The 26,516-nt window shown below is 34.7% G+C and overlaps 1 protein-coding gene across 1 annotated transcript in view; it reads right to left on the bottom strand.

Annotated features, from left to right (window-relative positions):
* The window catches only part of LOC148955217 (uncharacterized), a 382,412-nt gene that overhangs the window by 100,223 nt on the left and 255,673 nt on the right, over positions 1-26,516 (bottom strand). Inside the window, exons 14-15 of the mRNA XM_089106626.1 lie at positions 25,711-25,866; positions 1-152 (exon numbers count right to left, since the gene is read on the bottom strand). The exon at positions 1-152 is cut by the window's left edge and continues 46 nt beyond it. Of these exons, the coding sequence (XP_088962752.1) occupies positions 1-152; positions 25,711-25,866 (308 nt within the window). The remainder of the gene's footprint in view (positions 153-25,710; positions 25,867-26,516) is intronic.

The following is a 26,516-nucleotide window of genomic DNA, read 5'->3' as shown; positions in this document are numbered from 1 at the left end:
GTTGCATAGACGTTGATATTGCATTCTTCCATACCACAGTTCGATGAGGTTTTGGTTGCAAATAGTACACCAGTAGCCTCTTCCATAAAGAAATATGTAGAATCGACTGAATATACTATTTCTGCATTTTGACCAATGTCCAAGTCTTCAGCCTAAAAAAAGGAGTTGATTTTCTACTTAAGTTGTCTGAGGGAGGTTGCATCGGGACAGATCCATACAGGCATAATTTTGTCTTTTTTGAGGCATTTCTAATGGTTGTAAAATGGGATTTTTTTTTTACTGAGAGAAAGTGGGGGTCTTGCAATACCTAATAGGGAATATACCGCTTGCCTTGCAACAATAAATAGGGACATATTGTGCAATACGTAACATTTTACCTAGTGTATCTACCAACACATAACAGAGGCTAGTTATTGCATCTAAGGGAAAAAGTGAAATGTAAATGTTATCTACCAAAATTAGATACTTTCTACGCGATTATTCCGCGCTCTCAAACCTGGTGTTTAACCTATGACCTCACAGGTGGCACAGAAACAATCTAAAACCTGACAGAGAGACATTTTATCTTGACACGATTTAAAGCTAAGCTAATCGGACCCGCGGCATGCTTGGTTGCGAATTATTTGTCCAAGGGGCACAGGTTCGATCCCTGGCGTGGCCAGTTATTTGGATTGGGACGGGGGTCAGTGGCGTGACTCTGCAAGCTCAGCCAGAGTCGACCCAGCTCTAAATGGGTACCTGGAGAAATCTGGGGAAGGTAAGCAGGAATGGTGTGCGAAAGCACAGGATGGCTGACCCCCACCCCCCATTGCACTTCCTGGCTGAAGGGCTACGAAACGGAGATCACCACCGCCGGTTTGGACCTTAACGGTCTAGTGTTGTCATACTAATCGGACTTGCGGCTCTACCATTCTTTCAAACATAATTCTGAACCAATATATTAACGCATTATGTGTTTTGAAATCAGTGCATTAGAATTTAGAAGCTTACAACTAGAATTCAAACTTTTAATTTGAGCTAATTAAGCTAATGACTATCTTATCGATATTTTGACTGACGAATACAGACGATTCGAACTGGACTTATTAGGAGTCTCAGAAACTCATATCCCAGGGGTAGGAAGCATGAAATTAGGTGATATAGAATTTGTTTACTCGGGCAGAAATGATGGGGTAAATTGACAGGGAGTTGGGCTTATGATGAATAAGGAAGCTGCTAAGTTTTGTTTAGGCTGGGAAAGTATTAATAATAGAATACTAATTGCTCACTTTCTGACTAAACAGTTCAGGGTATCAGTTATAGTTGTATATGTACCTGTTGAGGCGACTGACGGAGATACTAGTGACTCAGATGAATCTTACTTACAGTTACAGGAGCAACTAGACAGGGTTCCAGATAGAAATATGGTGATTTTACTAAGAGATTTGAACGCCCAGGTCGGTAGAAATAGGGATAGATGGTATCCTAGCCTAGGTAAATTTGGTGTAGGAAAAGAAAACAGTAATGGCTACAGACTGTTATAATTTTGTAGGTATAACAATCTAGTTATAACCAATACAGTGTTTAGTCATAAAATGGCCCATAAGTTGACATGGTATTCACGTGATCGTAAGACAGCCAACCTTATTGATTATGTTATAGTAGACCGAAGTCTGGCAGGATTAATACAAGATACTAGGGTATGTAGGAGTCAGGGCTTCCACTCTCGAATCTTAAAATTCGGGGACAAGCCTTAAAAAATCTGAGAGTTTTCGGGGACAAATCTTCAAGATTCGGGGAATTTTTCGGGGAGAAAACGAAATGGAATTTTGGTGCGAAAATTCGGGAGCCAAAATTGGTTCTAGCTTCGGTTTCAGGCTCAAGCAGGGCTTGGATCCGTGTAGTAAATCAAGCCTTTTACAGAGTAGTTTTTAGAGCCAGAGCACGGGATTGGAAACCATAGCTGAAAACACTTATTGCTGATATTGCGGTAAAAACTTCAAAATTGTAAGAAAAAAATAGTGAACACATGTGAACTTTAAATACCAGTAGCTGTTTTTCATTAAGTCATTAATATCAGCAATTCATTAATAATATTAAAAATAAATATTGTTTTCGGTTTCTAGATATGTAAATTAAAAAGACAAAATTCAGCCTATTAGTATGGGGCAACATTAAAACTTAAAAAAAAAACAAGAACTAAATTAGACAAGTAAATTCGACTACAATCGACACATTATTGGTTTTTCATGCTGATTCTAAGGTTTTAGGTGTTTACCCCCCCCCCGGAAAATCCCCCCGCGGAAAAAAACGGAAAGTACCCCTCCCCCTCACAAAAAATACCCCCGCAGAAAATACTCTCCCGCTGAAAACATCCCCGCGGAAAAAACCCTCCGCGGAAAGTACCCCCGCTGAAAATGCCATCGGAAAACACCCCCCTCCCGGCGGAAAATACCCCCTCGATACATACATTTTTTTCATTGTTGGTTTCTACTATGCATTCCTTTCTTTTGTTACCTAATAATTACTATATAGTCACCGATTAACCCCCACCCCTCCCACCAACCCTGCGGCCATCCATATTTCAAATATAGTACTTATTACAGTCTCATTTTTATATCAGCCCATCTAATGCCTGGACATTATAGATATAGGCTACAAATCATATAGGTTAAATTTTTTCACACTAACATTATTTGGCATTATTAACCAACAGTTCGTGGTAAATAAGTCCGAGAGTAATATAAAACTTGACAAGAAAACAATATGAGTCTAATAATCAAATTCGTACTTTAAGCTGTAATGGAAATTTTCTTATGAATAATATTTCGGGGGTCATTTAAGTTTAAATTCCCTATTCCCCGACCTTGTAAATAGGATATAGCTAAATTCTTCTTCATTAGGAGTGGGAGGGGGTGGTGTATTTTCATGGTAAGAATAAGGTATTTAGGAACAGTTCTCCCGATAAAATAAATTATTCCACAATTTCTTTAAATTGTTTTGTTTTTATCTCAGAATTAGCCTTCATACAGGGTTACTAAAATTGTTCAAGCATTAGAAGTTGTACACGTAGGCCTAGATATTTAAACAGGTTTACTTGGCTATCCGGAATTTGAGGAGAACATATTGTCAGTAAAATTTCCTTCGCCTAACCAAAAGCTTTGCAAGACTGTAAAAAGATCCTAAAACTGCAGTTTGAAATATTACGCCCACTGAAAATATTACACGGGTGAAGAGACCAGAATAATAATTGTGAGGGGAGTACTGACAAATACAATTCTCAGGTAAAAAAGAAAAGAACTTAAATTTTACCGAATGAAAGAAAAAATTTGAATGGTAAGAATTCCTGGCAAAAAGATCAATTCCTTCAATATATTTTGCCTTCACTCATTAAGTATTAAACATTAATCCAGTCTGTCCGAAACCAAAAATAGCAAAAGAAAATAAAATTTAAACTTATGATTCGGTTTTCAAAACAATTCTCCCTCTTTAGAAGTTCAATTTCCAAAAAATCCAACCGAGCGTTCAACAACTTTAAGTAATACTCTTATCTAATTTTGTCAAGATTAAATAAAAAAAACAAGTTTTTTTTAACTGAAAGTAAGAAGCGACATTAAAACTTAAAACGAACAGAAATTATTCCGTATATCAAAGGGGCTTTCCCCTCCTCAACGCTTCGTTCTTTACGCTACAGTTTTTTATTGTTTTAAAAAATAAAGTTGTGAGACAGAGTCAAACTTTAGCGTAAAGATCTAAGCAATGAGGAGGGGACAGCCCCTTCCATATACGGAATAATTTCTGTTCGTTTTAAGTTTTAATGTCGCTCCTTACTTTCAGTTTAAAAAACTTGTTTTTTTTATTTAATTTCTGATCGTTTTTTAGTTAATGCAGCTTTTATTTTGGTTCACCGTCATTGAATAAGTAAACAAAATTTGCATAAAAATTTTACTTTTCTTTTGCTAAATGGATGTCTCTAAATTTGGTTATGACATAATTTACAAATTAACTTACGTAACTAACTTCTATATTCGTATATTTTTCTTCTGGCAAAAAATACAAAGTTGCAGATTTTTGCAGATATGAGTAGAAAGGGGGGTAAAGGTCCTGACCCTACACCAAATATGGGCATAGAGTCATTAGGGAGAACACGTGGTTAATGGGGTCAATGACCTAAAGTCAGTCATTAATCAAATTGATTCCGGGCAAAGTTTAATAATATCTGACAGGTACTGTCAATCATTAATCAAATTGTTTCAAGGCGAAGTTTAATAATGTCTGACAGGTGATGTCAAGATTAATTGATATGTCACGAAAGGGGAATTAATTTGTTTTTTCTAAGGGGAATTATTGATTCAAGAAAGGGGAATTAATTTGTCGTTTCTAAGGGGAATTATTGATTCACGAAAGGGGAATTAATTGTTGTTTCTAAGGGGAATTATTGATTCACGAAAGGGGAATTAATTGTTGTTTCTAAAGGGAATTATTGATTCAGGAAAGGGGAATTAATTTGATATTTCTAAGGGGAAGGTGGGGAAGAGATATATATTGATTGCGTAATCGAAGGGAGAGAATTCCCGAGAAATTGATTACATAATCGGTAGAACCCTATAAGGAGCTCGTGACGGGAATCCATTTATGGGCATAGAATGACGTAATCAATTAAGACAAATGGATTTCTGAGAAATTGATTACATAATCGGTAGAACCCTATCAGTAGGTCATGACGGGAATCCATTTATGGGTATAGAATGACGTAATCAACTAGGACAAATGGATTTCTGAGAAATTGATTACATAATCGGTAGAACCCTATCAGAAGGTCATGACGGGATTTCATTTATGGGCATAGAATGACGTAATCGACTAAGACAATTGGATTTTTGAGAAATTGATTACATAATCGGTAGAACCATATCAGAAGGTCATGACGGGAATCCATTTAAGGGCATAGAATGACGTAATCAACTAGGACAAAAGGATTTCTGAGAAATTGGTTACATAATCGGTAGAACCCTATCAAGAGGTCCTGACGGGAATTCATTTATGGGCATAGAATGACGTAATCGACTCAGACAAGCAAGTTACTTTCTTAATGTCCCTCCTAAACCCATTTTCCAACTTGAAGTACTTATCTTTTTCACACACAACTATACATTACAGATTTTTGGATACCTCAACACCGAGAAATACTTTTCAAAGACCATTTCAGATCAATATATTTTCTTAAGGTCCCTCCTAAATCAATTTTGCCGCTTGAATTTAACATGTTTTACACCCAACTTATTAATGAGCATAATTTTCTATCCCCAAACAAAAAGAAATAAATATCAATCCCCAATATAGAGGAAGTTCCATTCTTAATTTCCCTCCTAAACACACTTTCCAACTTGAAGTACTAGTGTTTTCAACCCAAAACTATATTTTACAGCTTTTTGGGTACCTCAACATCAAGAAATACTTTTCAAAGACCATTTCAGAGCAAGTTACATTCTTAATGTACCTCTTAAACTCATTTTTATAAATGGAATTACTTATATTTTTCACCCACACATAGACGTTACATAATTTTGTGTTACACAATAAAAAAACATACTTTTAAAACACCATCTCAGAGCAATTTACATTCTCAATGTCCCATCTAACCTCATTTTCCAACTTGAAGTACAAATCTTTTTCATTCACAACTATACTTTACGAAATACTAAGCTATACTTTAAGAAATACTTTTCAAAGACCGTTTCAGAGCAAGTTACTTTCTTAATTTCCCTCCTAAACCCATTTTGCAACCTGAAGTACTTATCTTTTTCCCCCACAACTATACTTTACAGCTTTTTGAGTGTCCCAACACCAAGAAATACATTTCAAATACCATTTCAGAGCAAGTTAATTTCTTAATGCTCCTCCTAAACCCATGTTGCAACTTGAAGTACTTATCTTTTTCACACAAAACTATACTTTACAGCTTTTGGATACCACAATACCAAGAAATACAATTCAAAGACCATTTAAGAGCAAGTTACTTTCTTAATGTCCCTACTAAACCCATTTTTAAAAATTAAGTACTTATATTTTTCAAACACAACTATACATAAAAGCTTTTTGGTTACCTCAACACCAAGAAATACTTTTCAAAGACCATTTCAGAGCAAGTTACTTTCTTAATGTTCCTCCTAAACCCATTTTCCAACTTGAAGTACTTATCTTTTTCACCCACAACTATACTTTACAGCTTTTTGGTTACCTCAACACCAAGAAATACTTTTCAAAGACCCTTTCAGAGCAAGTTACATTCTCAATGCCCCTCCTAAACCCATTTTACAACTTGAAGTACATATCTTTTTCACCCACAACTATACTTTACAGCTTTTTGGATACCTCATCACCAAGAAATATCTTTCAAAAGGCATTTCAGAGCAAGTTACTTTCTTAATGTCCCTCCTAAACCCATTTTCCAACTTGAAGTACTTATCTTTTTCACCCACGACTATACTTTACAGCTTTTTGGATACCTCAACACCAAGAAATACCTTTCAAAGACCATTTCAGAGAAATTTATTTTCTTAATGTCCCTCCTAAACCCATTTTCCAACTTGAAGTACTTATCTTTTTCACCCCCAACTATACTTTACAGCTTTACAACTTTTTAGCCTACGTACGCGCGCGTACGTAGGCTAACCTAGCCTAACCTAACTTAACCAAACCAAACTTAATCTAACCTAACCAAACCTAAACATAAACCTAACTTTTTGCCTGTCTCTCACCTAACCTAAGCTAACCTAAGTGAAGCGTACGTAGGCTAACCTAACCTAACTTAACCTAACCTAATCTAAGCTAACTTAATCTAGCCTAACATAACCTAACCATACTCGCCGGAAAAGGTTAGGTTAACTTATCATGCTCGCTGATGTTAAGTTAACCTAACCTAACCTAACTTAAACATGTAGAAATGTTTCTATTTATTTATTAATATTTATTTATACCTAACCTAACCTATTGTTTTGGAGGTTAGATGAACGAGTTTGAACGATTGTCTTTAATAATAGAACGAGTCACTCATTTTCTAATTTAAAAATTTGATGGGTAAATCCATAAGACAAAGGAGCTAAAATTTAATTTAAAATTGGAATAGAACTTTAAATTTTTCATCTCTTTGAGAAAAAACCAGAACTGAAGTGGAGCCTTTTTATTTTCTTGGAAAAATTAGAAGAGAACTTTGAATTTTTTATGTCTTTGAGGTATTGAGAACTGAAGTGGAAGCTTTATTCATTTTCATTGGTAAAATTCAGAATTGAGCTAAATTTTTTCACTTCTTTAAGAAAATTTAGAAGTGAACTTGAACATTTTGCACTTCTTCGAGACAACTCAGAATTATAATGATGCTCCTTATCTTCATGTTAAATATTAAAGTCAATGTATAACTTTTTCTATCTTCTATGAAAAATTTGGAACCGAACTTTAAATTTTTCATCTCTTTGCAAAAAATCGGAAGTGAACTTAAGAAAATTAGAATTAGAGTGAAACTTTTTATCTTCACTGGAAAATAATCACAGTCATAGTATAACTTTTCCTATCTTCTACAGAAAAATTTAGAACTGAACTTTAAATTTTTTATGTCTTTGAGAAATTAAGAACTGAAGTGGAAGGTTTTTTCATTTTTATTGGTAAAACTCAGAATTGAGTTAACTTTTTTCTCTTCTTTAAGAAAATTCAGAAGAGAACTTGAACAATTTGCACTTCTTCGAGAAAACTCAGAATTAAAGTGGAGTTCCTTATATTCATGTTGAATATTCACAATCAATGTATAACTTTTTTTATCTTCTATGAAAAATTTGGAACAGAACTTTAAATTTTTCATCTCTTTGAGAAAAATCAGAACTGAATTTAAGAAAAATTATAAATAAAGTGAAACTTTTGATCTTCCTGGAAAACAATCACAGTCATAGTATTACTTTTTCTATCTTCCATCAAAAATTTAGAATAGAACTTTAGATTTCTTTATTTCTTTGGGGAACTTAAAACTGAAGTGGAAGATTTTTATTTTCTATGGAGAAATTAGAATTGAAGTGTGTTCTTTGGTAAAGTTCAGAAGAGAACTTGAACTTTTCTTCACTTAGTTGAGAAAAATTTTACATTGAACTAGAACTTTTTATCTTCCGTGAAAATATTCACAAGTATGGTATTCCTTTTTCTGTCTTCCACCGAAAAATATAGAATTGAACTTTAAATTTCTTTATGTCTTTTGTGAAATAAAGAACTGAAGTGGAAGATTTTTATTTTCTCTGGTGAAATTAGAAATGAAGTGTGTTCTTTGGTAAAATTCAGTAGAGAACTTGAACTTTTCTTCACTTCGTTGAGAAAATTTTAAATTGAACTAGAACTTTTTATCTTCCGTGAAAATATTCACAAGTATGGTATTACTTTTTCTATCTTCCACCGAAAAATTTAGAATTGAACTTTAAATTTCTTTATGTCTTTGTGAAATAAACAACTTAAGTGGAAGATTTTTATTTTCTATGTAGAAATTAGAATTGAATTGTGTTCTTTGGTAAAATTCAGTAGAGAACATGAACTTTTCTTCACTTCATTGAGAAAATTTTAAATTGAACTAGAACTTTTTATCTTCCGTGAAAATAATCACAAATATGGTATTAATTTTTCTATCTCCCACCAAAAAATTTAGAATTGAACTTTAAATTTCTTTATGTCTTTGTGAAATAAAGAACTGAAGTGGAAGATTTTTGTTTTCTCTGGAGAAATTAGAATTGAAGTGTGTTCTTTGGTAAAGTTCAGAAGAGAACTTGAACTTTCCTTGACTTCGTGGAGAAAATCCGTGAAAATATTCACAAGTATGGTATTACTTTTTATATCTTCCACCGAAAAATTAGAATTGAACATTAAATTTCTTTATGTCTTTGTGAAATAAAGAACTGAAGTGGAAGTTTTTTGTTTTCTCTGGAGAAATTAGAATTGAAGTGTGTTCTTTGATCAAGTTCAGAAGAGAACTTGAACTTTTCTTCACTTCGTTGAGAAAATTTTAAATTGAACTAGAAATTTTTATCTTCCTGGAAAATATTCACAAGTATGGTATTATTTTTTCTATCTTCCATCGAAAAATTTAGAATTGAACTTTAAATTTCTTTATGTCTTTGTGAAATAAAGAACTGAAGCGTAAGATTTTTATTTTCGCTGGAGAAATTAGAATTGAATTGTGTTCTTTGATAAAATTCCAAAGAGAACTTGAACTTTTTTATCTTTTGTGAAAAATTTGGAACAGTATTTTAAATTTTTCATCTCTTCGAGACAGATCTGAACTAAAGTGGAAAATTTTTATATTATTTGGAAAAATAGAAATGATCAATGACTAATTTCTTTTTCATTGAGAAAATTCAGAAGAGAACTTGAACTTTCCTTGACTTCGTTGAGAAAATTTTAAATTGAACTAGAACTTTTTATCTTCCGTGAAAATATTCACAAGTATGGTATTACTTTTTCTAACGTCCACCGAATAATTAGAATTGAACTTTAACTTTCTTTATGTCTTTGTTAAATAAAGAACTGAAGTGGAAGATTTTTGTTTTCTCTGGAGAAATTAGAATTGAAGTGTGTTCTTTGGTAAAGTTCAGAAGAGAACTTGAACTTTTCTTCACTTCGTTGAGAAAATTTAAAATTGAACTAGAACTTTTTATCTTCCATGAAAATATTCACAAGTATGGTATTGCTTTTTCTATCTTCCACCGAAAATTTAGAATTGAACTTTAAATTTCTTTATGTCTTTGTGAAATAAAGAACTCAAGTGGAAGATTTTTGTTTTCTCTGGCGAAATTAGAATTCAATTGTGTTCTTTGGTAAAATTCCGAAGAGAAATTGAGCTTTTTTATCTTCTGTGAAAAATTTGGAAAAGTATTTTAAATTTTTCATCTCTTCGAGACAGATCTGAACTAAAGTGGGAAATTTTTATATTATTTGGAAAAATAGAAATGATCAATGACTAATTTCTCTTTCATTGAGAAAATTCAGAAGAGAACTTGAACTTTCCTTGACTTCGTTGAGAAAATTTTAAATTGAACTAGAACTTTTTATCTTCCGTGAAAGTATTCACAAGTATGGTATTACTTTTTCTATCTTCCACCGAAAAATTAGAATTGAACTTTAAATTTCTTTATGTCTTTGTGAAATAAAGAACTGAAGTGGAAGATTTTTGTTTTCTCTGAAGAAATTAGAATTGAAGTGTGTTCTTTGGTAAAGTTCAGAAGAGAACATGAACTTTTTTATCTTCTGTGAAAAATTTGGAACAGTATTTTAAATTTTTCATCCCTTTGAGAAAAATCTGAACTAAAGTGGAAATTTTTTATATTATTTGGAAAAATAGAAATGATCAATGACTAATTTCTTTTTCATTGAGAAAATTCAAAAGAGAACTTGAACTTTTCTTCACTTCATTGAGGAAATTTAAAATTGAAAAAGAACTGCTTATCTTTCGAGAAAATATTCACAGCTATGATATAGCTTTTTCTATCTACTATGGAAAAATTTAGAATTTGTAAAATTGGTTTAAGAAGCATATTAAGAAAAGAACTTGTTCTGAAATGCCTTTGAAAAGTATTGCTTGGTGTTGGAGCATTCAAAAAGCTGTAAAGTAGAGTTGTGGATGAAAAAGATAAGTATTTCAAGTTGAAAAATGGGTTTAGGAGGGACATTAAGAAAGTAACTTGCTCTGAAATGGTCTTTGAAAAGTATTTCTTGGTGTTGAGGTATCCAAAAAGCTGTAAAGTATATCTGTGTGTGAAAAACATTCGTACTTTAAATTGTAAAATGGGTTTAGGAGGGACATTAAGAAAGTAACATGCTCTGAAATGGTCTTTGAAAAGGTATTTCTTGGTGTTGAGGTATCCAAAAAGCTGTAAAGTATAGTTGTGGATGAAAAAGATAAGTACTTCAAGTTGGAAAATGGGTTTAAGAGGGACATTAAGAAAGTAACTTGCTCTAAAATGCCCTTTGAAAAGTATTTCATGTATTTGAGTTATCAACAAAGCTGTACATTTTAGTCGTGGTTGAAAAACATATTTAATTCAATTTGGAAAATGGGATTGGGAGGGAAAATTAAAGAAAGGGATTGCATATGAAATAGTGTATATAACGTATTTGTTGGTGTTGATTTAAGAGGGACATTAAGAAAGTAACTTTATCTGAAATGGTCTTTGAAAAGTATTTCTTGGTGTTGGGACACTCAAAAAGCTGTGAAAAAGATAAGTACTTCAAGTTGGAAAATGGGTTTAGGAGGAACATTAAGAAAGTAACTTGCTCTGAAATGGTCTTTGAAAAGTATTTCTTGGTATTGAGGTATCCAAAAAGCTGTAACGTATAGTTTTGGGTGAAATAGGTAAGTAATTCAAGTTGCAAAATGGAGTTATGAGGGATAGTAAGAAAGTAACTTGCTCTGAAATGTCTTTTGAAAGGTATTTCTTGGTGTTGAGGTATCCAAAAAGCTGTAAAGTATAGTCGTGGGTGAAAAAGATAAGTACTTCAAGTTGCAAAATAGGTTTAGTAGAGACATTAAGAATATTATTTTCTCTGAAATAATCTTTGAAATGTATTTCTTGGTTTTGAGGTAACCATACGGCTTTAATGTAGATTTGGGCGTTAAAAAGATACTGACTCCAAATTGTGAACTGGTTTTTTAAGGGACCTTAATAAAGTACCTTGCCCTTAACCGTCATTTGAAACGTTTATCTTGGAGTTGAGGAAACAAAAATTATGAAAAGTATAGTTGTGGTGAACCAGACAAGTACTTCAAGTTTGAAAATTTGTTTAAAAGGGACATTAAGAATGTAACTTGCTCTGAAATGGTCTTTGAAAAGTATTTCTTGGTGTTGAGGTATCCTAAAAGCTGTAAAGTATAGTTGTGGGTGAAAAAGATAAGTACTTCAAGTTGCAAAATGGGTTTAGGAGGTACATTAAGAAAGTAACTTGCTCTTAAATGGTCATTGAAAGGTATTTCTTGGTGTTGGGATACTCAAAAAGCTGTAAAGTATAGTTGTGGGTGAAAAAGATAAGTACTTCAAGTTGCAAAATGGGTTTAGGAGGGACATTAAGAAAGTAACTTGCTCTGAAATGGTCTTTGAAAGGTGTTTCTTGGTGTTGAAGTATCCAAAAAGCTGTAAAGTATAGTTGTGAGTGAAAAAGATAAGTACTTCAAGTTGGAAAATGGGTTTAGGAGGGACATTAAGAAAGTAACTTGCTCTGATATGGTCTATGAAAAGTATTTCTTTTCTATGAGTAAACAAAAAATCTAGAATTTAGAAAAGTGGGTGATAAAGATAAGTTATCCATGGTGGAAAATGGGCTTATGAGGATCATCAAGTAAGTAACACTTAACTAATTGGTCGAAGACGCGAGTATCTTGTTTAGTTATTGTACCAGTAGCAGGAAAGACATGCGGTTTGGTTAATGGTTATTCACTTCAATATGGAAAAATTACGGATGATGTTCAAAAATTCAGTATTGTTCTCTGAAATGGTCTTTGAAAAGTGTTTCTGTGTGTTTAATTATCCAAAAATCTGTATAGTATAGTTGAGAGTGAAAAAAATAAGTACTTAAAGCTGGAAAATGGGTTTAGGATGGACATTAAGAAAGTAACTTGCTTGTCTTAGTCGATTACGTCATTCTATACCCATAAATGAATTCCCGTCATGACCTTCTGATAGGGTTCTACCGATTATGTATTCAATTTCTCAGAAATCCATTTGTCCTAGTTGATTACGTCATTCTATGCCCATAAGTGGATTCCCGTCATGACCTTTTGATAGGGTTCTACCGATTATGTAATCAATTTCTCAGAAATCCAATTGTCTTAGTCGATTACGTCATTCTATGCCCATAAATGAATTCCCGTCATGACCTTCTGATAGGGTTCTACCGATTATGTAATCAATTTCTCAGAAATCCATTTGTCCTAGTTGATTACGTCATTCTCTGCCCATAAATGGATTCCTGTCATGACCTTCTGATAGGGTTCTACCGATTATGTAATCAATTTCTCAGAAATCTATTTGTCCTAGTTGATTACGTCATTCTATGCCCATAAATGGATTCCAGCCACGAGCTCCTTATAGGGTTCTACCGATTATGTAATCAATTTCTCGGTAATTCTCTCCCTTCGATTACGCAATCAATATATCTCTTCCCCACCATCCCCTTAGAAACATCAAATTAATTCCCCTTTCTTGAATCAATAATTCCCCTTTGAAACAACAATTAATTCCCCTTTCGTGAATCAATAATTCCCCTTAGAAACAACAATTAATTCCCCATTCGTGAATCAATAATTCCCCTAAGAAACAACAAATTAATTCCCCTTTCTTGAATCAATAATTCCCCTTAGAAACAACAAATTAATTCCCCTTTCGTGACATATCAATTAATCTTGACATCACCTGTCAGACATTATTAAACTTCGCCTGGAAACAATTTGATTAATGATTGACAGTACCTGTCAGACATTATTAAACTTTGCCTGGAAACAATTTGATTAATGACTGACTTTAGGTCATTGACCCCATTAACCACGTGTTCTCCTTAATGACTCTATGCCCATATTTGGTGTAGGGTCAGGACCTTTACCCCCCTTTCTACTGATATGAGGTTGAAACCTATGTAACAGGGTTTTCTGATACGCTGAATCTGACGGTGTGATTTTCATTAAAATTCTTTCACTTGTAGGGGATATTTCCCCCCTCTTTAAAAAATCAGTTAAATTTTCTCAGGCTCGTAGCCTCTGATGGGTAATACTAAACTTAATAAAATTTATATATTTAGAATCAGCATTATGAACCCATTCTTTTGATACATTTATTGACATCAAAATTCAGTTTTTAAAAGTTTCGATTACTATTGAGCCGTATCGCTTGTTTTTAATTGTTTTTTTTTATTACGTATATGTTATTACGTATATGAGGGGGTTCCCCCTTAGTCAATACCACGTTCTTTACGTTAAAATTTAAAAAAATGTTTAATTCACAAACGCCTTAATCACAAAGGCTGTTTAATTAGACTAGATAGCTCTTTTGAAAGCACTAAAAAAAACTGTAGCGTAAAGAGCGAGGTATTGACTTGGGGGAGAACCCCCTCATATACGTTATAATTTCTGTTAGTTTTAAGTTCTAATGTTGCTTCTTACTTTCAGTTGAAAAAAACTTGTTTTTTTTAATTTAATTTCTGATCGTTTTTTAAATAATACTTGGAAATCCGGCGCCCCCTCCATAGAAATGTCCTTTACCCAAAAAAAAATCCTCAATGGAAAGATTCTCCCGAGTAGCCCCCTCCTCCAGCCCCCCCCCTCCAGAAAAAAAACCCTTCCTGAAAATGTCTGTATACTTCCCAATAACCAATAAATAATGCTGGCAAGTCCGGCGCCCCCTTCATGGCAATTTCCCTTCCCCCATGAAAACTTACTTCATGGACAGATCCTCCCACATAACTCCCGACCCACATCCCCTCCCCCCACTACCAAAAAAAAACCTCCTGAAAACTCCTGTATACTTCCCAATAACCAATACTATATGTTAACATTGGGTAAAGTTCATAAATTTTAGCCCTCCCCCCGGGGACTTCGGGGGATTAAGTCATCCTAAAAGATATAGTTATCATATTTTCGACCACGCTGAACAAAATGGCTATCTCAAAATTTTGATCAGGTGACTTTGGGAAAAAAATGAGCGTAGGAGGGGGCCTAGTTGCCCTCCATTTTTTTTGGTCACTTAAAAAGGGAACTAGAACTTTTAATTTCCGTTCCAATGAGCCCTCCCAAGATATTCTAGGACCACTGGGTCAATACGATCACCCCTGGGAAAAAAAAAAAACAAAAAACAAATAAACACGCATCCGTGATCTTTCTTCTGGCAAAAAATGCAAAATTCCACATTTGTGTAGATAGGAGTTTGAAACCTCAACAGTAGGGTTCTCTGATACGCTGAATATGATGGTGTGATTTTCATTAAGGTTCTATAGCCTTTAAGGGGTCTTTCCCCCTTTTTTTGAAAATCAGCCAAATTTTCTCAGGCGCTTAACTTTTGGTGGGTAGCACTAAACTTGATGAAAGTTATATATTTGAAATCAGCATTGAAATTTTATTCCTTTTATGTATCTATTGGTATGAAAAACCCGTTTTCTAGAGTTTCGGTTACCATTGAGCCGGGACGCTCCTTACTTAGAGTTCGTTACCACGAACTATTTGATTGTCTTGACCACAAATGACATAAATGTAAGAACCTTAATAGCATTTGGAATACTGCGATCGAAATGGTTTAATATAAGTGCAGGAAAATGATAGGTTTGTGAAAATATGAAGAACCGTCTATACTTAAATTGTATTTGTCTGGTTCTTATGCAAAGTAACACAGGAGACGAAATTAACGAACAAGAAGAGAGTAGAGAAATATAATGGTATGTAAAGTAATGTTTGCTAGGGATAGTCACTAGGGGTGACACCGTGACTGGTGGATTTTCGGGGATTCGGGGAACCATATTTTTTTTCGGGGAGACATATAGATTTTCGGGGAAATCCCCGAAAATTCGGGGATAGTGGAAGCCCTGGTAGGAGTGCCATTATTGATGTTAAAAGTGAAGATAACCACCTAGTAGTGTCTAGGGTTAATTTAAAGCTAAAATTTCAGAAGGGTAACAACCTCCCTGGAAGTTATGATGTTGGTACACTCCAGGATGAGAATTTGAGAGAAACGTTTCAAGAACAGTTGAATACTAAACTTGAGAGTTTAAAATTTGACAATGTGGAAGAAGGTTGGAATAATTTTGTGAAAAACAATTTGTGAAGTTGCAGATGGTCTTAGGGAAGAAAGTTAAGACTGTAGCTAGGAATATTAGCGAAAAAGCTTTATGAGTTGAGAGGAGAAGGGGCTTGTACAAGAATTATCTGAGTGATAGATGATATGAAAACAAAAGGAATGTAAAGAAAGTGGAGAAAGCACTAAAATATGAACTAAGTAGGTGTGAAGTGGAGGCCTTGGATAGAATTGCCGAGGACCTGGAAGATACAGTTAGAAGTCATAATAGTAAAATATTGTACTGACATGATAAGAAATCGAGAGGGAGTAGTCAATCCGGACTTGTCCCTGTTAAAGATAGAAACGGGACCACAATTAGTGATAAAAAAAAGCGTTTAAGAGAGATGGGCGGAACATTTTGAGAATTTGCTAAACCAAGAAAGAGTTGCAGGAAAAGGTATAGAGGAAAATGAAAAAGATTATGATACCTTGGATGTGAAGGAAAACTTACTTTGTGAGGAAGAATTAGTGACAGTACTAAAAGGATTAAAAAATAGTAAGCCTCCAGGTTCTGATAGTTTTGTAAATGAGTTCCTTAAATATGGTGGTTCTGAGGTTAGAAATAAGTTACTGAGGATTCTGTATATGATATTTGAAAAAGGGGAAGTACCTAACGATTTTAGGAAAACCTTAAGTAAACCACTGTATAACAAAGGTGATAAAAGTGAGTGTGGTAATTATCAACACATTAGTCTGGTCTCTGTATGTAGCAAATTACTTAGTAGTATGATACTTTTTAGACTGAGAGATGCTGTAGACAAAGTTTTAAGAAAAGAACAGTACGGTTTTAGAAAAGGTAGAGGATTGGTCGACCAAATTTTCAATCTTAGGTTAATAATTGAGAAATGCCTTAGTTGTCAAACACCTTTGGTCCTCAGTTTTATAGATCATGAACAAGCGTTCGATTCTGTTGAAATAAGAGCTTAAGCAAAGGTCTTATCCTTGTATGGTATACCAGAAAAATACATTAAAGTGATCAGTACGACAATAACGCTGCTGCGGTTAAGGCAGAAAATAAGGTGACTTGTAAGGTAGCTATGCACGAAAATAACACTGTTAAGGTAGAAATTGAGGCGCTTATACTGGTATCAGGCGCCTAACCTCTACAACAGGGTTTTCTGATACGCTGAATCTGATAGTGTGATTTTCATTAAGGTTTTATGACTCTTAGGGGGATCTTATGCTCCTTTTCTTTAAAAATAAGGCAAATTTTCTCAGCTTAACTTTTGATGGGTACAACTAAAGTGAATGAAATTTATATACTTGAAATCACCATAGAAATCTAATTCTTTTGATGTATCTATTGGTTTCAAAATTGTTTTTTTAAACTTTCGATTATTATTGGGCCGAGTCACTCCTTACTTACAGTTCGTTACAACGAACTATTTGATACCAGACAAATACATTAAAGTGATTAGTATAAAGTGATAGGTATAAATTGATTAGTATAGAATTATGATTTAGTATAGAATTATGCTACTAGGGTCGCTCTTATCAGTATAGAATATACTAATAATGGAGCGACCAGGCTCAATAGTAACCGAAACTCTAAAACCCGGAATTTTGATACCATTAGATACATCAAAAGAATCGGATTTTTACGCTGATTTCAAATATATAAGTTTCATTTAGTCTAACCTATCAAAAGTTACGAGCCTGAAAAATTTCCGTTATTTCCGAAAAAAGGGATAAACACCCCTCAAAAGCGGTAAAATCTTAATGAAAATCAAACCATCAGATTCAGCGTAGCAGAAAACCCTTCTGTTGATATTTCAAGCTCCTATCTGCAAAAATGTGGAATTTTGTATTTATTGCCAGAAGAAAGATCACGGATGCGTGTTTATTTGTTTGTTTCCTTTTTTTTTTTTTTCCCAGGGGTGATCGTGTCGATCCAGCAGTATATTTCCATGTCGTAGAGGATCTTTCCATGGAGGATGTTTCCTTGGGGGAAGGAACATTTCTATGAAGGGGGCGCCGGATTTCCCAGCATTATTAAAAAAAAACATCCGAAATTAAATTAAAAAAAAAGTTTTTTCAACTGAGAGTAAGGAGCATTATTAAAACTTGAAACGAATAGAAATTATTACGTATATGAGGGGGTTTGCCCCCTAGTCAACACCCCGCTCTTTACGCTAAAGTTTATTTCATTACTTTCAAAAGATCTATCTATTCTAATTAAACGGCCTTTGGGATTCAGGGATTTGTGATTCGAACAAAATTCGAACTTTAGCGTAAAGAGCAAGGTATTGACTAGGGGGCAAACCCGCTCATATACGTAATAAATTTATTTCAATCTAAAATTAAATAAATCTATATTTATTTAAATAAATCAAAAATTTAAATCTATTTTCAATCTAATTTAGAGTAAATCTAATTAGAAATAAAATTAGATTTAAATAAATCTAAAATTAAAATACAAAAACAAGATTTTTTAACTGAAAGTAAGGAACGACATTAAAACTTAAAAGGAACAGAATTTATTTCCGTATATGAAAGGGGCTGTCCACTCCTCAACGCCTCGCTCTTTACGCTAAAGTTTTTTATTGTTTTAAAAAATATAGTTGTGAGAAAGAGTCAAACTGTAGCGTAAAGAGCGAGGTGCTGAAAAGGGGACAGCCCCTTTTATATACGGAGTAATTTCTGTTCATTTTAAAGTTCTAATGTCGCTCCTTACTTTCAGTTATAAATTTTTTTTTTCAATTTAATTTCTGAATGTTTTTAAATTAATACAGATTTTGATTTTGGATAACCGTACATGAATAATTAAAACAAAATTTGCAAATTAATTTCAACTTTTTTTTGGCTAAATGGCTTTCTCGAAAGTTGTTTAATTTTATTTACGAATGTTTTTATTAGTAATAAATATTCTTAACTTACGAATTGACTTACGTAACAAACTTCTATTAAGTAACGAACTTCGTACGAATATTTTTATTAAGCATATTAGACGGGTTCCCCCTAGTCAATAACTCGCTCTTTATGCTAAAGTTCAAATTTTTTTCCAATTATTTAAGAATGACCCCTTAATCACAAGGGCTGTTAATTAGAATAAATAACTCTTATGGAAGTACTAAAAGAAACTTTAGCATAAAGAGCGAGGTATTGACTAGACGTGCGTATTGACTAAGCGTGCGTAGCTGTGTCGGCCTCACGTGGCTTGGTACTAAGGCGAGTTGTTAGTAGTAGCTGCAGTAGTAATAACGCATAAGAGGATGATCAGAGTTTAAAGTTAAATTTTATTTTAAACATTAATTCTAGGTAAGGCTATCAAATAGTCTAATACAGCTACAGACGCTCTTTGAGGCCTAGGTCAGAGGAACACACTCGGAAAAGCCTAATTTAAGTTAGTAATTATTTATTTACTTTCTCTTCCTTTTTGATTTCATTTATTTTTGAACAGTGATTTATGACCGTTTTAACTTCAAATTAATATAAGAGTTTATTTCTGCTAGTATTAAGTTTCATATGAGTCAATACATTTCCTTAAAAGCATCGTTTTCGGAATGCTATTAATTAACAAACATAAAAGCCTTTTGACTCGTGACCTTTTGAACATTTTTTTTTATATTAGCCTCCTTTCTGACCCAGGTTTTGGGAGGACCTCGCACTTATTTAGTTAGTTTTTGACCTTATGGTCCTACAGCGGGGGGGGGGCTAACCACTCTGAAATGGTGACACTCTTTTGCTTTTCATAGGATAATATTTGTAAACATATTAAAAAAAATTCTACTAGGTAAGAAAAAGCAAGAGCGTATATACCGCAGCTTTACGAAGAGGTAATTTATTATTTTCGTATATGCTATTTATTTTATGACCATCTAAGCATAAAATGCATAGGGTATTTCCTGGATGTGCAATGGAGTTTTGGGGTGAGCCGTCCTGTTGTTCAATTCTTTATAATTTCCCATACTCTTTTTAATGCTACATGTTTTAATGTTTCTATTTATTAACATTTTTTATTTAGAGTGAAAGGCCTTGTAGGCCTCTTGTTTTCGGGGGAATCACATTTCCCTTCCCTTTGCTCATATAGGGGTAACTTTCAAAATGTTTATAGATACAAATTCTGATAAATTTCACCCCCTCCCCTCTGTTAGAAACGGCCCATATGTCATATATTTCCGGGCTCAAGCCATTCGAAATAATACTTTTCTTCTTAACCTACAAATTCAGATTTTTTCTTTTATGCCATTTATAGACCACTGATGGAAAACCAAGCTTTTTTCTTCATTTTTGAATTTTGTGCACTTACGGCTTAGAATGTCGGAGGTCGTGAAACCCATCTCAAAACAAGCAGAGTATTTTACTGTGAACAGTAGATATGGGGGAATAATTCTTAATATTTAATTTCTTCGAGAGAAACGAGGGGCTAATAACTGACCGTCGCAGGTGTCCCTTCCTTCGTGCCTCCGGCATGTACCTCCGGCACGTGCCTCCGTGCCTCCGGCACACCTGAAACAGCGTGTTCCTGGAAGCGAAGGAACACAGTTTATTCTTTGGCTTATGGAAAGCGTACGCCGCGTTTTTTACGACGGCAAACTTTCTCCTCTTGAGAGGTTATCTTTACTTGGTCGTGTTGTTTACTGTGTTCGACATTGGAGATCCTGGGTCCTAAAAAGTGGAAATTATGTTGTGAACGAGAATTTTATTACCACAAACCTTTACCATTGCCTAAATAAAAATATACATTCCCTGGTGCTTCTAATTCGTCGATTCAAACGGCTTAGGCTCGAACGTCTTTTCAAACTCTCCGACATGAAAAGACAACCGTTTGAAGATTTTTTTAGGAAGATACGGTCTCAAACCAACACTTACAGTACTGAAATAGACTTTTCGGTCCTCTAACTTCTACATCGAATTCGTCGATATGAAAGTATATCGGATTTTGAAGTTTATTAGCCTATTGGACAGTTTTCCTTGCCAAAGGCGAGGCGAATCAGATCCACTGGTGTTGTGTCTGTTAGTTCCAATTTTTCTTTGCCCGAGAACGATGAAATCAAGCTCAAGCTAGGGCGACCTCGTATTGAAAACCAGCGAATAATGAAAGCCTTGATACCCAACGACGTACTTTCTGCTTTCGGTCACCAAGTACCGAATGTTCGTCTTTCTGTACTTCACGACAGTGACTCAGACGATGACTCAGAGGAAAATACTCTGTCCGATAAGCAGGAAAAGGCTTCCGCGACTGACACTGAATCGGGCTCGGAAAGTGACGGCATCTTTGAAGATTTGCCAGAGATTGCTCGCTGTGTGAAACACCAAGTTCAGAAAAATTGGGGTAGTGAGCCTGTGACGAACATGAAGAATTCTAGGTTTTGTCTTGTCAAGACTTCTCACGGCTCCATAACACCAATTAAAAAATCCACGCTGTTGTGGCTTCTGAGGGAAAGCTCTGAGAAGCTGAGTAGTGACCATTTAAAACGGGTGATGGTCCAGGGCCGACGAGTAGGACTACGTGAGTCGCCACAAGCCAATGCAGAGGTCGGTGTCAAATCAGAATAGCGTATTGGTGAATGGTGCGTTTACAGACCGATTGGCAGGGGAAAGAGAGTATTAGTTGGGTGGGTCATGTAGTTTGGCTACTTGTGTGGGCGATGATGCCACTCTGTTGACACGCAGAATATGGCAATGCCGTTCCCTGACGACATAGGAATTCTGTGCCAGTGGCTCCGGCTGAATGCTGATCTCACATTAACTGCCGCATTGGTAGACCAGGGTTACTGTGACTCCAGCCTGTATATCATGCATTCAGCAAAACTTGTTTCTATGGAAATTGGCACCAACATTGTCTATGTCTTTGACTCAGACGTCTTCACAAAGCTGAATTCATTTATCCAGAAGAAAGGGTTCCATTTTTTGATATCTCGTCAGCATCGCAATCATCATGTTAAAAATGGCACCTAAACCCAAAACTGACATCAAGACAATAACCACCACCATCGCCATGTTCTGTGTGTCAACAGAAGGAATTTTGTTTAACATTTTTCAGAGGTAGTTTTTTTCCCTCCCTCCTCCTCCTCTCCACTTGGTGATATTTTAATACAAAAACATATAAATCTTACAACTTTATACATTATCATATCACCTAAACTTCAAAAAAAAATAAATTTATTATATACCAGTCAATGTATTAGTGGACATGAAGGCATACTACCATTTAACTTATTCTTGCCAAATATCTATCGCTCCCCCCGTTCCAGGGTGTCCTTCCCCTTCTAGGAAACGCTTTTCCGGTGGCATTTTTACTTCAATTTCTTAAAATTCATATCCTTCAATTTTCACTTATACGAATTCGAATTTTAAAGGTGGTTTTCCAAAAGGCTTACTCTTACAACTTTAAAATTTTTTAACACAAAAAAAACTATTTGCTCTCCCGTAGACTGGGCGTCCTCCGTCCACAAGAAACCCATTCTTGCGGTGGCACTTTTTCCTTCTTTTTTATCCTTTTTTCAGCCCTTTTAACGACCAACCTTAATCAAAAAAAAAACAAAATACAACCAACCCATAAACAAAAAAACAAAAATAATCTTAATACCAACGTGTATGAGGGCACAGAACTGAACAGAATCTTGAACCATGTCTCCTACGGACGAGGAGGCCACCCACGGCGGGGCTGGTCCTTCCAGCTCAACTGCGTGTGCCCCTCGTCCCCCATTCGCTTAAGTTCTTGATATAATTTTATGAGTCTCGAATACTTTCCAAGATCTAGGGCAGCGGAAGCGATGAATACCATCGGAAAACTTGTTATGCTCAATAGAAGACTTAGTAGTAGAAGACTTAGTGTTTATACTTGTGCTAACCGAGCTTAATTTGATTTACCGAAGCTCATTTGTCCAGTTTCTTAGGGTTGTCATTTGAGCTGTGATTATCGAGATGATTACTAAAACGTACCAATAAATATCTGAGAAACTAGTTATTTTTTTTAGTTGGTTGCTTTACTTAGCGCTTTGTACTAATAACTCGGTAGTAACAGTTTTTCTAACTGTTGCTTTACAGTTTTCTCTTCAAAGACCTAAAGGCCTGGGTTCAATACCAAGAAAGTTGGATACTTAGTACATTCGGGAAAAAGGGATCTGTGTTTCTTCCGGAATCTTTCGTGTCAAAGCAGCAGATTCCTTTGTTTTTAGTACAATTAAGAATCCGAGATCCAACGGTGCGTCTTGGCACAGCCACTAAACAGAAAAGCAGGTATGATAAAAGGGAAAGGGACGTGTGAAGACGTGATAAAAGGCAACTTTTACCGCTGGCCAAGCCATTTTGAATAGGGCTGAGAAGCGTGACGTCAATTCTTGGGCGGGAAATTCAAATAACGATGAAACGTGGATGTGTAGACACGTTTTTTCGGAACTTTGGCGAATTGTTTTGGCCTAAAATATTTGTCGTAGATCCTACTAATCCACCAGAACGTTTTCACGTCGAAATAATACTAGGAATATTGACAATCAGTTGTTAGTTACTAGAGACCACGTTTTACGATACTTTGAATTTCGCACCTTGCTTTTTACGTCATCACCGTGCAGCCCTATGTTGTATAACTTAAAAACCGTGTTCCGGGATTTTTTTTTGACGAAAAATCGGAATTTTATTTTTGAGCTGGTGGCAACGCTGCATGTGTAATAGGAAAAAGTGACACTATCAGTGCCATCGTAGGGTTACCTAGTTTTAGCATGGATATCAACAACTTGCAGTCCTCCGTTCTTCTTCTTTAGGTACATATCAGTTGTTTTCAGTCGTGGGGGTTCTTTTCCTTGCCAAATAAACCCGTAAATGATTTTTTCTAAGTTTTAAAAGATCGCTTTTGAAGGTGCTGAAATATTCGACATATACCGAATAACAGGCAAGCTGTATATATTTACATATTGTGCCCTTTGGAATATGCCTCCGGCGTGCCTCCGTGCCTCATGCCTCCAGGTGTCCCTCAAAATGCCCAGTTGCTACCCCTCGGAGAGAAATGACCAGTCGCTTACCGACTACATACTAAATGTGAGACATTTATGAGTTGGACTATATCCCACCCTCCCCCCTCCAAAAAAAAAACCCCTCAATATGACCTACTTAGGGGCTTACTTTCCTAAATCCTTTTCATGGATAATTGTATTTCTTTAAACTAACCTTTATAGCTTTTATTATTATTTTTTTTTTAATAAGCCGAGCTCATTGTAAATTTTTCCTTTAAAAATATTTTCCTGGCTGACTTAGCCTGATTTTCCCAATCCCCTTTTTCCTCCTCCTTCATGTGGCGTCCGGTATTTTTTGGAAAATTTCCAATTAAAACCCACCCCAAGATTCAATTCTTACAGATTGATGTGTCAAATTTATATACACCAAGGCTACCGTAGTGTCTTTGAAGTTAATCTCCCCCCCCCCACTTTGGTCCAAGGGATGGTTATGGAAACTTAAATATTGGAATTTCTTATATTATTAGAGAATCCAAAATAAGTGAAGAGCAACCGGTCCCCGTCCCGTACCCCTATTTTTTCCTGGACTAATATTTATTTAGTCCTTTTTTGGTTATATGTTCAACAGAGGAACTTTTCTGTTAACAGCTTTTTTATAAGCTTTTTCTTCAATAAGTTTTTTTTATCGTAACTAATTTTAGGCAATATTTTTTTTTTCACGTAACTGAATTCTAATAAACATTTTCTTCATCAGCTTTTCTTTCGCTAACTAATGTTAAACACCGTACTTACCAAAAGCCTTCATTTATTAATTTAAAACGAGTTTTCCCTTTATGTTGCTCTTAAACCTTGTTTTTTTCACATTTGTGGACACTTCTGTAACACCATATTACTCAAAACCTTCATTTTAGTAGCTTCAAACGAGTTTTTTCTCTATTTCACTCCCAAAAATAACTTAGTCACATTTGCAAATACTCCTACACCGAACCATATTATTTACGTACACCGCTACACCAAACCATATTAGTCAGAAGCCTTCCTTTGATTGACTTCAAATATTTTTTTATTTTTCCTCCTAAAACTAAATTATTCAGATTTGCAAACACCTACACACCCAACAATACTAGTCAAAAGTCTTCCTTTTAATTTTAAACAGGTTTTATTCCATATTTCACTCCTAATCCTAGTTTATTCTGCTTTTTGCACACCACTATAACGGTTTTTTTGCACGCAAACTTTTCAAAAGGCTTCATTTTATTGATTTCTGAATAATTTTTTCTATATTTCACTCCTAAGCCGAGATTATTCAGTTTTTGTGTACACTCCCATACTTCTGTACTAGCCAAAAGTTTCATTTATTGATATCAAACCAGTTTTTTCGTAATATCGCTCACAAACTTGCTTTATTGGCATTTACGCACACTCCTATACAATAATACTAGTTAAAAGCTTCCCTTTTGTTATTTTCAAACCATTTTTTTCTTTTATATCTCCTATATCCCTATACCTTCCCCCTTTCCCCATTCTGCAAGTAAGATCATTTTTAACTCATTAAGTTTTTACAATTTCAATCATTCTACCTTTGGATTTCAAGGAGCCTGCCCTCTACTCCTTTCCACATTCCACATTAACTTCCATTTAGTATATACAAAGCTTTAAAAGTCATAATGAAAAAAAAACTCCAACCTCTCAGCTTTTTACGGTAAAACTCGACAAGAGGAAAGCAAAGGAAGAGAGCCTCCCTCTTGATCACTTTCTCGCGATCACATCTACCCCATAATATATGACCATCGGATAATTTGAATTTTTTTTTAGTTCTATTCTATGTAGATATAGCCTAAGACATAATCTTGATACGAAAACCTGGAAGCTTTGCCCCTATCCAAGAAAACTTCCAACAGGACATTTAGGTTATATATGACAGCATAACTTTCCTTAAAACAAGTAGGCCTAGTGGCTATGGTGGTTATTTCCTCCGTTTTAATGGTTCGACTTACATAGAATTTTGCTAATGGAGAAGACACAGATTCATCAAATGTTGCACCAGATGGATATGCCACAATATGGCGAGGATTAACAAAGTATGGCTTGTTGTCATTTATATCTTGAATTCGCACTAATGCGGTCGCAAGACTAAAATCGGCTTTTTTTACCTGTAAAAATACATCACATTAGCGTTTATGAATAGGGACAAGTTTTGAACACGGAATTTGCATTGACTTCACAATGGTTACATATAACCTTCATCCTCATTTTTCAACCTAATAAAGTACTTGTTTCTAATTCACATGAAAAAATTCTGACCAGTTTACATACTTGACGTATGTAACATATACCCAACTGAATCTGTGATTTGAGAAAAAATTTAAGATATGCTGAAATATTCCATTTTTAATTAAACTTACCATTAGTTTGGTTATACGGTTTGTTGGAGTTTTGAAGCAAACTGACTTTATTTTTGTTATATAGTTTATTACCCTATGCAATCAAATATACTAAATATTCATTACCTTCTTTTACTTTAAATTGTTACCAAGGAATGTGCTACTGAATAAAAAAACAAACAAAAAAAACCCATCATTTTTACTGCTAAACTTATGCTTGTTGCACTTGGTAAACAGCCACTCTTTGCTACAACAACGTCCATATTTATAAACCCGCCTATTGATTCAAAATCTTCTCTGATTTCACCAAGCCTACTCATTTTCTGTCCATCGATTCTCATATTCTAGAAAGGGGATGGGCTAAGTATCAAAAAATGTTTAGGTACGTGTAAACATCTAAGAGTGTGGCCGAGCCATTT

This window comes from Artemia sp. Qi Xiang Cuo, chromosome 2 (genome assembly GCF_049724085.1).
Source record: "Artemia sp. Qi Xiang Cuo chromosome 2, ASM4972408v1, whole genome shotgun sequence".
Lineage (NCBI taxonomy): Eukaryota > Metazoa > Arthropoda > Branchiopoda > Anostraca > Artemiidae > Artemia > Artemia sp. Qi Xiang Cuo.
This window is presented reverse-complemented; position numbering and strand designations above follow the sequence as displayed.